This window comes from Protomyctophum parallelum (assembly GCF_964188405.1).
Source record: "Protomyctophum parallelum genome assembly, chromosome: 13".
NCBI lineage: Eukaryota > Metazoa > Chordata > Actinopteri > Myctophiformes > Myctophidae > Protomyctophum > Protomyctophum parallelum.
This window is the reverse complement of record NC_139708.1, coordinates 37,439,946-37,456,077: the sequence shown is the minus strand read 5'-3', so window position 1 is coordinate 37,456,077 and position 16,132 is coordinate 37,439,946. Positions and strand designations below refer to the sequence as shown.

General features: G+C 42.9%; 1 protein-coding gene across 1 annotated transcript; it reads right to left on the bottom strand.

Annotated features, from left to right (window-relative positions):
- Positions 1 to 646: 646 nt before the first annotated feature.
- On the bottom strand, positions 647 to 4,105 carry LOC310868628 (endoplasmic reticulum transmembrane helix translocase-like; the record flags this gene model as incomplete). Its single annotated transcript, XM_083779086.1, has 1 exon — positions 647 to 4,105. One exon carries the CDS (start codon positions 4,103 to 4,105, stop codon positions 647 to 649), a length of 3,459 nt encoding a protein of 1,152 aa, XP_083635212.1.
- Positions 4,106 to 16,132: the final 12,027 nt, after the last annotated feature.

The window sequence follows — 16,132 nt, the reverse complement described above, 5'->3', positions numbered from 1 at the left end:
TAAAAGCTGGATGTAGGAGGGGCTAGTGGCCCTCAAAATAAATACAATATACGTGAAAACAAATAGTATGTAGCTACTTCTGTGGCCTACTGGCATCAAAGTGCATACAAAGTTTGATTCTCATATGTGTAGACCCACTTAAAAAGCGTTTTTCTTTTGTGTCTATATATGCTTCATGTTAGCAACACACTATCTCATATTCACCTCAACACAATACTGCTGTCTTCTTGTCCTTCTGTAGTGGGATGGGAATGAAACTGGGTGGTTTAGGGTGAGCACGCGTATCCGACATACCATGGGGCCGACATGTGGAAAACGACCGGATTAAGGTTGGCGAGCATGCGTTAACGTTGGCAACTGGGTTAAGGTTTGCGAACATGCATTAAGGTTGCCGAACATGCGCTGCTCCGTGCTTGCGGTTATGGTTAGGTTAGGGTTTGAGGTGGGTTGTCGACGTCTGACCAATAGCATGTCGAAACTAAAGCCTGTACCCTGGGGATTAGGGCCTTTAAGAGTATGCACTGAAGAGCTTGATTGTTCTGGCCATCTTGTGCATGTCTCAACAGCTCTAAATCTCTACGTCAAACGTCTTTTTCCTCTCCCTTTACAGTTTTTGTCTTAGGGCAGCAGTTGCATTGGTATAAGTTCAAGAAGGTAGCCTGAGGGTTACTCTGCCAAGCAGGAACTGCAGGATACGGTCCACCAGCAGAGTGGCAACAAAGTCCACCACCAGCACCGTGGCAATGACTAGTTTGAACTCAGTGGGAATGTCTACAAGGGAAAAATATGCATTGAATTCTGCTGAGATACCGGTCAACAGTCCAACAATGGCGAAACCCGTCAGGGCAATACTCTGTAGCAATGGTTTATTCTCAGTGAGGGACTCCATGAAAGGGTGACCCTTGTAGTTAATGACAAACGTAGCCATCTGCATGGTCATTGACATAATGTATACAGTGCTGTTGATAAGACTGGGCTCAAATTCTTTAGATAGATCCACAAACTGCTCCACCCGTGGAGGACTTCGGCTCTGTGCCCCCAGGTAAAGATATACCAGACAGCTGAAGTGAACGGCAAACTGTAGCAGCACCGTTAACACCGTATAGAGATTGAAGATGTTTGGTAAGGGCCGCTCTCTGGATAACGTTTTAAGTGGCTTTGACCTCGATATGAAGAGGAAACAGCCAGTCAACAGAAAGCCCTGCAGGGTATACTGGAAATCACTGAACATGACCCCCTCGAGGTAGAGCACAGACTGACTGAAGGCCAGAACCAGGGCATTCAAGGCCAGGATCTTGAACATCTGCAGTGTTGTCACCAGAGTGCAGCGGCCCTGCTTTATCACATGACAAACACATTGAATGGAGGACAGTTTGGAGGTGAAGGGGGCAGCGATGGAGGCGTCGCCCAGCTTCACTACTTGTATCTGGTCCTCTTCGAGCTCTTCTAACATTGTCGACGCAGGCCGCTTGTTGTTACTCACCTTCTGCGCTGCGAACAGAGCGACACCGATGTGGGCGTGTTTCAGAGCTCCGATGTCGTTTGTCCCGTCGCCACACATCAACGTCACATAGCCCAGGCCCTTTAGACTTGTGATCACCAACTCCTTCTGTTTTGGGCTGACCCTGGCAAACACTCTCAGATAAGGCAGTAGGGCGTGTAGAAGCTGCGTGTCACTGGCCAGTCTAGTCAATCCCTCCCCCGTCACACACAGGTCATACTGATGGACGAAAGCGGAGATCGAAGGAGGGGGCAATTGTATATGCACGCTGCCATCTATGGACTCCCACTGCCACTCACCTGGATTGCGACCTGACTGTAATATAAGTGTATGGTCCTTCTGAATGAAGTGTAGCTCCTTGGCGACATGACACGCCGTCAGCGGGTTGTCACCTGTGATCATCACCACGTGATGCGATGCCTCCTGGAGCTCTCTGATGACAGCCTTGCTGTCGCTCTTGAGGGGGCATGACACCACCATGAACCCAACGAAACGCAGGTCACACTCCAGTGTATCACGATTCATTTCCCTTACCTGTTGATGGCTGAGGTGTCCAATCTCTTTGTAGCCTAAGGCCAGAACTCTTGCTCCTTCCCGGGACATCTCCCTGTGGACCTTGTCATAGCTCGCGGGACACACTGAGAACATTTCCCTGAGTGTCTCTGGTGCTCCTTTGACAGTGGAGATGTAGCAGAGCTCAGTGGGACCCTTCTTTTCATAGGAAGCCAAGACCGACATTCGTTTCAGCGCGCTGGCAAAGTGGAAGCGCTGGTGGATCTTTAGTCCCTGGGTTTTGATGCCACGAGCAAAAACCTTCTCATCTTTGGTGAGCACCCAGTCTGCCGCAATCATCATGGCCTTCTCTAAAGGATCCCCCACCAACTGCCCATCCTCCAGGGTGACCAGCGAGTGGCAGGTGGCCACCACTCGGTGGGTCTCCACTGGGATCTCAGACATAGGCATCAACTTGTTCCCTTCTCTGAGGCCTGCCACTCCTCGTACCACCAGACTGTCACTGGTCAAGGTTCCCGTCTTGTCAAAACAGCAAACCTCCACTTTCCCTGCAATTGGTATCCGGAAGGGCTCTGTACAGGATACATACAGTTTAGAGAGGGCGATGAGAGAGGCATTGACTGCCAGCGACAGCTGGATGGGGAGATCTGGTGGGATCACATTGGTGAGGATTAGGGTGCACTCCAGAAATAACTTGTAGCGGTTACGGCTCACGTCCTTGGTCCCCTCCACCCACACATACCTAGCTGCAGCAATGGCAAACACCAGTAGGAAAATAATGAAAATGAAGGTCTCCAGATTGTTTTCCGTCACTCTCTTCACCCCAAAGAGGATGGTCCGCAATAGTTTACCCTGAGAGGTGTAGAATCCAGTTCTCAGTACATACGCCACACAACCATTGTCTACAGGCTTGAGACAAGCATTGACTTTTGGAGGGGGGCTATGCTGGATCACTTTTGGAGGGGGGCTATGCTGGATCACTTTTGGAGGGGGGCTATGCTGGATCACTTTAGTCCCTCCATAAATGACATGGAGACGAGAGTCTGTCTCCAGGTCCAAGATATGTTCTGGGTCCAGGTCCTTCACTGGCTCCTTCATCTGGGGCACGGACTCTCCGGTTAGCATGGACTCGTCCACAATGCAGTGTCCTCCGAGCAGCAGCACATCACACGGTACCAAGTTGTCCTGAGATGACCGTCCTATTGAGACAATGTCTCCAGGGACAAGCTCATCGCTGGGTACGGATCTCCACCTCCCGTTGCGATAAACCTGGATCATGTAGCGCTTGTTCCTCATGCCTCGGATCTCAGACATGTTCCTCATTTGCTGCTTGACCAGTGAGGACTCAAAGGCCACCAGTGTGAGAAGTGTGAATACACTGTAGTACCAGTACACATCCAGACACCACAGAGCCACACAGAACACCTGGAACACAAAGAAGGGAGCAGTGGCTCTCTCTCTGAAGAGCTCCGCAAAGTCAGGAACCACCATCTCGACATGATTGGTGCCGTAGCGTTTTTCGGCAGCTCGCAAGTCCGCCTCCTCGTGGTAGCCACGCCATGCCTGATAGTGGCCAATCGGGTGTCCGATGGGAAACGCCACCGTGTGGAAACATTCCTCCTTGTTGTCAAAGACATAGCAGATCCTCTGAAACTCAAAGGACAGAATCTCCTCGCCATCCGACGCCCGGTCCCTATGAAGTGGCACAAGCTCGGCAGAACCGTTGTTCGGGGTGGGCGTGACCTTTGCCAGCGTAGCCTTTCCTGGGTCCGGTTCCTCGGAGCAAGTGAGCAAGCAGTGGGCGTGCACAGACCAATAACCAGACAGCACCAATAGGATGTGTGCTATTCCGATCGCAGCCAGCAGCAGCAGGCCTGCCTCCGGGTACTCCAAAGCTCCTGCTGACCAGACGTAGAGCCAGCCGGGGTAGAGAACAGCCACGAATGGGAACACGGTAACGTGTAACAGCCAGGGTCTCCGCTTGTACAGGGTGACCGCGCTGACCAGCTCGTCACCGGTGCCGTCGTCATGCGGGTTGTTGTTCATAGACTGGGCCTTTTGTGGCACGCCCAACCCACGAATCCGAGCCATATTATTCCCTTCTATTATACTCCTTGTTGATGATTGCACATCCAAAACCTCCAGGCCCTCTCTTCCTCTAGTAGTGGGTTTAAAGTGTAATCCACAGACGACAGTGTCCGATGCTGCCTCCACGGATTCCTTTATATGCATCATTTATCTCATCCAGTATTACTCCGCTAACCCTGTGACATAATCATAACAAGGCCAAGACATGACCAAATATGAAGCGTGTAATATAATAACACTCGCTCTTGTCATTGTACATCAATTTATATTACTGGACATTTGACATTGCTACATAAGGTGGTCCCTTATTGGCCAAGCTCAGGCCGATTTGCTCGTTTACATATGAGGTAGGTTTTCCCTTCAATGTCAATGGCGTTTAATGTTTTGATGTTTAATTTACGTCATATTTAGCGGAATTATCAGCTCTTATCATAATACAACATCATCATGCATCATCTCATACTGGCCAATCAGAATGCCTGTGATTGGTTGGCTGATTTGCTCGTTTACATAGGACCTACATTTTCCCATCAATATCAATGGCGTTTAATGTTTTGATGTTTAATTTACGTCATATTTAGCTGAATTTTGACCCAATTTCTCCGTTCATTGTCAATGGCAAATATTGAGAGTTTTGAGACGTGTGGGGACAAGATTTAGCGGACATTTGACCTGAATTCCCCTTTCATTGTCTTGAGACGTGTGAGAAGCCGTTTATAAAAATGATTTGGTTGTATTGTGACTTCATGTGGCCAGTCGAGGACATCAGTCATATGTATCTGAAGTATGACCCCGGTATTTGGATCTGCTGGAGTGTTGTGGCTTTGTGTGTGCCCCCATGACATGACATCATGTGGCAGCCAAGTCTATGGACTTTTATCAACAATTTATTCTGTACAGAAACCTTCAGGCCAAGGCAATGGAAAAATACATTTACAATGACGTAGTGGGTGCCACAGTTCAATTAAAAGCGATGTATGATACATGATCATCATGATGATCGACATGACATCAGCTTGTGACTGCAGTGCTGTCGGATAGGAACCCTCAGCTCTGAACTCGGTAGAATCTGCACCTGGCTCGCTGATAACAAACTATCTTTACACCTGGGAAAAACGGAATCCATTCTCTTTGGATCAAATAGTAATCTCAGCAAGGCTGATGGCTTCTCAGTTAACAATTGTTATCACACGAAAAGATGAAATTACCTACCTAAGTTCCATCCTGGAGGCAAATCTTTCCGGTGATAAAATGACCACCAACGTAATAAAAAAGTCAATCAAAGAACAAGTTTCCTATATAGGATCTCCTTGATCACAAAAACACCTTGAAGACCCTAACAGGAACCCTCGTACAAGGTTTATTCGACTACCACAGCACCCCCAAGGACCTTAAAACAAGGCTCCATATTTCCCAAAAAAAACTGGTCAGGCTTCTACTTGCCCTCACCCCTCGAACCCACCTCACCCCTGCCCATTTTGAATGGCTTAGGGTTGACGAGTACAGCATCTTTCAATGGGTCTGGTCCACAAATTTTGCTACTCCATAAAGATATCCATGTACCTGTCTAAATACTTCCTTAACACAAAACGTGTCCACACATCCTAGGGATTCCAACCGACACATGCAATGGACATGTGTACACGTCCTAGCGCATCCTATACCAGGCGAGAGAAGAATATTCTGAATGTTTTAATTTTTGAATTTGTCAGTCCGACTCTCGGCCACCGTACGCTCTGCAGTCATATTAGCTTACCGTTCACTAGCATGTTAGCATGGCAGAAAGAATGCCTTTGATTGTGTTAATGTCAACGAAGTTCATACCCACAACACCAGGTGCTGTGTCATTAGTCAGAAGGTTCATTGTTCCGAAATTACTATCCCTATCTCTAACCCTAACCTAAACCTAACCGCAAGCACGGGAGCAGTGCATGTTCGGACTAACGGGACTTCGGATCTATGGGCAGTTTCCCAACACCATAGGGAGTCAAAACAAATTGAGGCTATACTGCAAGTTCCAAGCTGAAACAGTTACTTAATACACACATTAGCCCATTAAAGCCAGATTTTAAACCACATTAAGCAGTAAGCATAAAGTAAGTAGAACAAAACAACATAACCGACCATTGGCGTCTTTGGGGGTAGAGCTCATGGGTAGACCTTCATCTTGCTTGTCTGATAGTTGTTTGACAGCCACCACCGCCTTCAATCAGGCAAATGAGCACCAGCAGCCATCTTGCAGCTGATGCACTCTGGGAGATGTAGTTGTCTGAGGTCTGAGGTGTCTTATAGAAGATTCATGCTCCATTTATGAGTTTTAACCATAGACTGTAAAAAATATGGACAAAGCGTTCCCCGGGTCTAACATGGACGTAAAATGAAGCCTGTTATTCCTGCACTGTAAGTCGCCATCTTTCTAGATCCGTTTGGGCCCAGCTGGCCATAATTGGCTGGCTCCGTTTGGGCCCAGCTGGCCATTGGCTGCCCAGACAACGAGGCGGGACTTCCCCCCTTCTTCTCCGTTGGTTTTTATTTTGACTCGAGTGGGTGGGGACTCCCGATCATAGACTGTAACGGTAGCCACGCCCCTCAGAACATACGCGACTTCATGGTCATTTATTTTATAAATGGGACAATAATTTTCCAAAAAGAATATTATGACATTAGAAATGAGACTTTAAACTAGTGACTGGAAGCAGAAAGTATTCATGACCATGTTTATTAAGGTAATACAGTCTAGGTGAAGTTGGGTCCAAATACATGGACTTCTATGGGGCTATGGGTTTTTTTGGGTCCAGTGACAGCGCCACAACAGGCCATTATATGGACTTTCAGGAGTTTCAGGCTTCACAAAATATCTGTCTGACTGCCCCCCTGGTTTTAACTCAACAGTTCCTAACTATCATTTAGATGGGGACCCCCTGGAACTCCCTCAAGGACCCCTGGGGGTCCCCGGATCAAGGTGTTACACCAGTACATTAAGCAACCATTTCAAATGTTTTTCCCACACAACACACACACGCGCAATCTCAGGATTCGTGCTCGCAACCACCATGCATGAGAAATCTCGAGTTTAGTTAATGTGATTTAATCCATAATTAAAAATCATGTATTTTTTTATATATTTTTTTTACTTACATGGTAGAAACAGCCTACATCCGGATCCTACTGCACGCGGGAGCGGTTATTAGTGGTATTCCTGGTCAAAATGGGATGAAGGATAGTACACTACAAAAAACACAGTGGTTAATGTTCATTAAAAATCAATTTTACATTTTGTGAAGAATAATTGTATATTGAATTATAGACTGACTATATTCTTTTCAATAACTGTATTGATGTCTCTTTTCTTAACAGAACGATCTGTTTGGATCATATTGTCCAGTTTAGTGGCCAGAGCTCAGCCAAGGGCCCAGGAAATATTTGGCAACAATTTGGGCCTGGCAGGAATCCAAATAAAGTGGATGGGGAAAGGAGGAATGATCTGGAGGGATGTTGTTCCGACAATAAAAAAAGAACTACTGACACAACACCCTCCACAAATCCTCATAGTCCATGCAGGAGCTAATGACCTTGGAAAAACCCGAAAATGGGATCTGGCCCAGATAATGAAAAAGGACATTAGATACATCAAGGAAACATGCCCAGCGACCAAGATCATCTTCTCCGGCCTGGCACCAAGAAAACAGTGGAGAGGAGGGTTGAAGCCTACACAGCTCAACAAAGCCCGGATCGCTGTCAATCAGCAGATCCTAAAGTTCCTGCCAGAGCTCCATGGGGAGATAATTCTACACAAAAACATATCTACATTTCCCCATGATGGCCACTTCCTTCCAGACGGGGTTCATTTCACAAATAAAGGAAATGACCTGTTCATACACAATCTGAAAATGGGACTTCAGTCCTGCATTTAAAAAATAAATGGCTACTACAATACAAAACATTGTCTATTCTTAACACATACTTAATGTAACTTTAAGGACTAGTTTAATTTTACAATTTTACAATACAACAACAACAAACTCAGAACAGTAAAAATCTACAGATGTAATCTTGCACATTTTCAGTTCTTTACATATTATAACTGCACTGTAACCTTTCATTCCTCCAAAGATATCAGCAGACTTTAGGAAGCCTTTTCCCTTCATTCCTCCATTAGTCAACCAGCAGTGTTGCCATGTCTGCTTATTATAATTAGTTGGCCTTGTTTCTAAAGAAAAGTAATGCATAGGTCTACTGTACCAATAACTCTACACAATTAGAGAATGTTATCTTCATAGTTCGCCTGTTATCTCTCCTTTTTTAAATAGGCTACTGTATTTATTTGGCATTTTGTAGTATGAAAAAACGCCAAAAAAACTGGCAGATAAATTATGTAAATGTTCCACATGACTACAAATAAGAGCTATTTTTGTTTTCATATACCGGGTTGCTTATTTCGCAGAACCTAGCAACCCTGCAACGACAGGAACTACATTATAGCTGCATTATATTGATATCAAAATATGTCAATCCTGTAGCTAAACAAGTACATTATCGCACTATATTACATATCGACGCGATCTGCATTATGACCTTAATTTTCATGGCAAGTACATTCCAAAGCAACTAATAAAAATGGACCATTATGTCTGAAATTAGCCTTTATCAATGCTGCCATTAATACAATGCACATACAACAAGTGAATTTCACAAATGCTTTATATGTCAAAAAACACCCAAATGGGTCCATTTGGTTCCATTAGTCATTGTGTGCAATTTCTATAATAATGACAAAAATGCTTGGCAATAACAGCAAATAGAAGCCAGATGGTGGCATGGAATGAGTATTTTGAGAGCCTATATCAGCCTATTCTATACTAAGGATGTAATATAGTTTACCTTCTTGCTGCAAGCTCAAAGATGCCTCCTCCTCCATGTCATCATCCGATGCTAAAGTTTAATAATCATAAAATAGAATAGTGTTAAGGTTGATTAAAAATTAATTAACAACTAACCTATTCTAGTAATTAGAAATATAGCTTACTAAACATATCTGAACAAGCCTGGCATGCCGTCGGCTGTCGAGCCGGCCTCCTCATTTGCCGGGTAATATCTCTGTTGGCGTCTGATAAACGCTTTATCTGTCCTCTCAGATAATTCAGTTGGCAAATGAGCGCATTATGGCCCATAACTGCTGCAGAGCTAACAGATGCCAAGTTGGAAAGTATTCCACCTTTCCAACCTGTGGATCGTTAACCTGATGCTATACAAGAAACAAACAAAAACAAATTAAACCGCCATATACAAAAGCTCTTGTATGAATTTATACCTCTTATACCGTATAAACAGTCTCATCTGAATTACTAACATATTTGAAATCGACATTTACAGGATAAATGTTTAAACTTACCATTAGAAGCTCAAATTTATCGGCACAAATAGCCGATTTGGCCCGCGCCGATGGGCTTGTTGCTGGATAACGTGCAGCCATGACTTGCAGTATCCTGGAATGAATAGTGTAGATTGGCAGCGGTTCTGTTCAAACCAGTGCTGATGGGTGGGTCAAATAATGCTATTGGTTGTTTGTGTCACATGGCACACATGAATGAATGCGCACGCAACATTGGCTTGAACTCTAATTCCAATGCTACAAATTCAAAAATTCAACTTACTTTATAATGCATTGGGCAATTTGGGCTGGAATAACATTGTGCAGTGACTTAAAATGTTGTTTACTCAATATAATATTATATTACAATCAATGTTGGATAACATTATGAGTTCATGTAAAACAAATATATGCACAAGTCATTGGATTATTTCACATTCATTTAAGAAACGTATATGCTATAGAACTTTGGAGCAAATATGTTTACAATAATACTTTATGAAAAATGAGTCCTAGCGACGTCCTAGTGACACGGGGCGAGATAAGAATATTCAGATTTTTTATGATTTTTGAGTGGTGCAACCACTCCTACAACCAGCTTGCAATGTCCTCGTACCTGTTTGTTTGTTTGTGTGTGTGTCTGTGTGTTTGTTTGTTTGTGTGTGTGTGTGTCTGTCTGTGTGAGCATGAGTATGTGACTTAATAATAGCAGTAGGGGGCGCCAGAAACAGTGAGAGGGGTAGTGACTCTAATGAGAGAGAGTGAGAGAGAGAGAGAGAGAGAGAGAGAGAGAGAGAGAGGGGGGGGGGGGGGGGGAATTGCACCACTCAGTTCACACGTGTGTGATTTTTTTTTGGCATTTCGCTTTTCGCTTTCCGTACGCTAACGCTCTGTGCAACTATTAGCTTGTCATTGACTCCCATGTTAGCGCGGCGGAAAGAATGACTCGTATCTCCTAATCCAGGTCGCTCTCCGTGGTGATGAATGGATCGATATGCTGGCACTTCATTTCTGCTCCTCATCCGTCTCTCCCGCAAAATATGAACGCTTTTTGGAGTGTAAAAAAAAAATTAAGATGATCGGGGATGTGTTTTAACCTGTATGATTATGACGAGCACAGGCACAGGCACAGGCACAGGCCGAGCTGAGACTATAGTACCAAAGTGTGTCTATATATGCAGAAATATATGTATGCTGGTGAACTGTACAATACTGTACTGGCAATCATACAATGCAATAGGGAAGTAATTTACACTAGACAGATTTGACTGTGTCAAAAAGATAAAATACAAGCATCTATCATGCGACATCCTGTCCACACTCATATATGGCTTGTGCAATGCAACACTACATTTTACCATGTTACATATTTCATACAATATTATGTACAGTATGTAGGCAGTATTAGGTGTATATCAATGTACAGTATATCCAAAACATTCGATCATCACCATCATAGGTTCCTCTGGCACATCAAGAATCAAACAGAGACTTTAAAACATCTGTTGCAAAATAAATAATCTACTTGCAAAAATGTCAATAATATTGTTTTAAAAAAGTCAGTATTCAATTCAACCCCTTCTAGGCTACTCCATGGTAATTCGCCGTCTTTGTGAGACCGGGTTGTACTGTCTGCAACTATTCACCATTGGAGTATGAATGAATGTCACGTACATTAATACTGTATGTATAATTCGTGAAAGTAAATGCATTCATGATGAATGGTCTACGGTTCTAACCTATCATGCACGTCTTACTATGTCTAAGTAGGCTATACAGGATAACAACATGAATAATAGATGATGATGATAATGATCTTGACGACAGTCACTAGAGCGAAGTCACTAAAACACTAAAAGTCACTAAAACCATTTCATACATTCTAATACATTCTGTATTAGATGTATAATAAATAACAGACCAGAACATAATCTTTTTTGGCTCTTTTTTTTAATTAAATGTTCCGAGCCAGGTTCTCCATTGGATCTGTAAAAGTAAATAAAAGACAGAATAGATTACTTATTGTATTACGTTTTCAGACATACATACATTAATTATATTTAAACAAACTCCATTCAAACAAGTTTAGTAGGCTACGCATGCTATTTTGACTCACCGAAACCACACATGGGGCAGTGAGGGTTTTCATACTTCAGCTTCTCCAGCCGGAGCTGCTTATTTTGCCGCTCCAAAGCCGCGAGCTCATCTTGAAGCACCACTCGCTCTTCCTCCATGGCCTTCAAAGAGGTGGTGACTTGGCTACCCACCTCTGCCATGTCCCTGGCCAGATCCGGAGCAGCTCGGTCTGAGATACAACCATACTAAAATAAATAAAATAATAAATAAAATAAAACATAATTAACTTCACGTCTGTATGTATGATTGATCGATTGAAGTATATGTATTAACAATATGTAAAATTGGTACATTACATTTTCTTAATTATGAAAATAAGCTTGATGCATATATTCAAATCTTACTGTGTTCACGTGATTGAAAGGTTAACACATGTAACATATGGTCATTATGGTGTATCATTTAAGATTTCCTCATCTGCCCATTCTCTGTAGATCAGTAAAATGATAATTACTTACATGGATCAACATCATTTGCCGACGCAAATTGTCCCCCTCGACCGATTGTGCCTTAGGCATTTTAGTGGGCGAATTAAAAGTGGCCATGATAATAATGTCGGATCTAGTCTGACTGTCTGATCTGTCTCTCTCTAGATTTCCGAAATTTCCGCGCGTCAGTTAAAACCAAGGCATTACTTCCGGAAGGTACTTCACGTGACGTCAGTTGCTCTTCCGGGTTACGGGTTTAGACATTGGAGGGGAAATATTTGTTTCTCCATTGAGTTTATATGGACCTCTTCGGCTCTACGGCTACAATATTGAATTTCGACCGGTACATTATAAGGTAATGGTATTTATGGCTTTGCGATGATCCTGTCTTGCTAATGTTATCGGTCTTTTGCATTTTACTGTTATGAAAATGTCTACGTTAGTTGGAAATGGAAGCTAACGAATGCTAATAATGCTAGCGATTTCCCTCTTGTGTATATTTAGCCTGGTTTATGTTAAGCTTTACCGTTTATATGAATGTATAATGATCACTATACCTCCACCATACATTTGACTCTTGTCCAAAGCTTTTAATATAATCTGTTTCCATATATATCAATCATTTTAGTCATTTGTTTAAGTGATTTTGTCCTCTGACCCACTCCTGTGATGCATAGCCTAGGCTGAACTATGTTTTAGTTAGTTGTTTTAGTTACACTGACACAGCCTCTCGTTCATGCTCATTTTTGTTAAACATTCGGCCTACCTTTTACATATATAATAACTTGCCATTATATGATATCAAAGCTACATTTTAAACCACTAAGCCGATTGGTGTTGGGAGTGTAGTTTCATACTAAGTGGGCAATATAACCGACATCTATTGTTATGTTAACATGCACACTTAGAAACTCCCATGGCCAGTGGCCTATCAACTGAACAAGCTGATACATTTGTAAATTGCCTTGGGTTGAGAATGCTACCAATGATTGTCAATATGTAGATAAAAGGCAGATAAGTCAAGAATTAAAACCTAAAAATACTTTTTAATACAACCATCATTATATATCAATGCAAATTGATGCTCATTAGTCCAGATACACCTACTTTTACATAAGGTCTAAAACATCTGTTTATGAAGTACCCGTTATTGTCAGGAACATATCACCACCAGTCTATTTAACACCTGAAGAGACAAGACCAACTCATAGTAGCTATTCTTTACCGTAGTACCTGCAATTTAGAGACTTGCAGCTAAATACTTACTGATGGCCACTGAAATGGACTCTTTTAATTTAACACTACTGTACTGTGTCCCCTGACATTTGAAGTTGATAAATAGGTACTCTCCCGATTTGTTAAAATTCGCTACCTACCTACCTGCAACTGTATTTTCTGTTTTATTAAAGAGCTGGATAAATGGGAGACCCCTGTTACTATTTATTTGAAAAGATATGTAGGCCTATGTGCATTTACCCATGAACCTGGAACTTTGGTGATATGTTTTGGGATGTATTTTTTACACTACTGGGATAGGTTCAAGAACACGGGAGTCGGTGTACGAGTGAGCACAGAAGCGCCTGTGTGCTGCTGTCTTGGATGACTGTGCGGAGATGTCTGCCCCAGGTAGGGGTGGGCGATAAATATTGTGATAAAATATCTCCACGTTATGCCTTGTATGTGGTTGTACGGTTAAGTAACTTGAATAATAAACCTAAAAAACGCATCAAAAAATATTGTGGTAATATCATGTAGGCTATCCTGAATGAAAAGATAGTCATATATTTTCCATATCGCCGACCCTTAGACCCAGGGGGAAGCACCGACTACAGAGGACATGGAGGAACAGACCAGCAGACAGGGGACAGTCTGGTGGACAGAGGGAGTACACTGCAGGTGCAGTCTCCAAAGATCACGATTATGATGCCCGTCCATCTCCTGGTTAGTATACAAAATGTCTTCTTACAGAAAAGATACAAGTATTGACAGCATGGCGTCTTCACTTACTCAATAAACAAAACTATAATCTTTAAGATTATAGTCAAGGACATCTGACAAGTCCTTGACCAAAAAGTTTTTAATAATAACGTTTTCTTTATTGAACAACTGAAGACAGTGTGCCGGTGATTTATCTTTAATGTCTGCTCCAAGACTGTTTTAGTGAATTAGATTGGAAAATGGATATAGTGAAATAGTGAAATAGATCATGTGTCCTTTTTTCTCCTTCTTAAGCTAAACTGGACACTGCCTCTGGAAGAATACGAGACTTGGAGCTCAAGGTCATAATGCTGGAGATGGAGCTTGCTCAGATGAAGGTTGATGTGCAGCCCCTTATTTACCAGTATTGTGTTACAGACGAAGACTACCGTTTTTACACCAGATTCATCTCGAAGGAGGTTTTCACTGTGTTTTGGGAGTCAATTAAGCCCTCGGCTTAAAAACTAGTGTACTGGACCAAGGCACAGCGAACGGCACAAGATCTACCTACCTGTAGCCCTCATCGCAAACTCCCACTCATTGATCAGTTTTTCATGTTCCTCTGTCGTGTTGCAGCCGGGCTTCATGAGAGAACTTTGTCAACCATATTCAAGGTCAGCCAATCCACTGTTAGTCGCAACATCTTAACGTGGACTAGCTACCTTTTTCTTGTTCTGGGCTCACTACCATTGTGGATGACCAGACAGCAAGTAGAAGCTACAATGCCTGACAAGTTCAAGATCTACTGCCCTAAAGTCAGAGTCATAATAGAAATGCACAGAAATACGCTGTGAAACTCCATCCGCCCTGTCACTACAGTCAGAAATGTTTTCCAACTACAAAAACCACCACTTTTAAAGGTCTGATTGGAATCTCTCCATGTCCCAGCTAACATGTCCATCTGGGCCCAATTGGGTTTTGACATGGGCTATGGGCATGGGTTCCAAGTGGGCCATGCACCCATTTTTCACAAAGGGCCCACCCGTGTTAGCCCATATGGGCTTACGTGGGTTTCTAACTGGATCTTAGGTGGTATCCAAATGGGCCATTTTATTTCAGAACCATGTGTGCGCCACCTGTGTTTGCCTATATGGGTTTGAACTGGGATCTGATTGGGCCTTAAGTGGGTACCAGCTGGGCGAATTATATGTGACCCATGTAGGCCACACTTGTGTCCGCCCTCATTGTCTTCCGTCCTGTTTCTGTTGTCACCTGCTGTCGATTGTTCATTCCTACGGATAGGATGCAGTGCGCCACATTGGCAGTGTTTCCAGTTTTCTGTAGTAGTTTCTTCAAGTGTTCAAACTTTATGACTGGATAGCACTCGATCTGTAGAGTCCTACATTACTATCTCCTACGATCAAGGGTTAGGGTTAGGGTACTGTAGCATGCTGTTTTTCATCATTTTTGAGGACGAAAATCACTCCGACACCATGGACTGTAGCCCATGGTCTGGAAGTGATTTTTTTTCTTTTTTCAAATCCTCGTATTTCATCGTTTTTGACCATGGATTATAGCCGGTTTAGGGTTAGGTTCCACGGGCTAATAAAGTGTAAATTCGGGGGTCCTTGACAAGAAAAGGTTTGGGAACCACTGTTGTAGAGGGTCTATAGCAGGGGTGTCAAACTCATTTTGGGGCAAGGGCCACATTGCGCGAAAGGTGACTTGATGAGGGCGTTTTTTGAATTTTAGATTTTTTTTTTATCCTGGTTTTTCATCATTTTTTACCATGGCCATTGCCCATATCGTACGGCATACTGTAGCACGCCGTTTTTCATCATTTTTGAGGATTTGAAAAGAATGAAGAAAAAAAACGATGGGTTATAGCCCATATTCTTTTGAATTTTGATTTTTTTTTTCATCCTGGTTTTTCATCATTTTTTACCATGGGCTATAGCCCATACCGTACGGCATGCTATAGCACACCATTTTTTCATCATTTTTGAGGATTTGAAAAGAATGAAAAAAAAAACGATGGGTTATAGCCCATCGTTTTTTGATTTTTTGATATTTTTTGAATCCTCGTTTTTTATCATTTTTGACCATGGGCTATAGCCAATACCGTACCGCATACTATAGCACGCCGTTTTCCTAATCCTCGTTTTTCATAATTTTTGA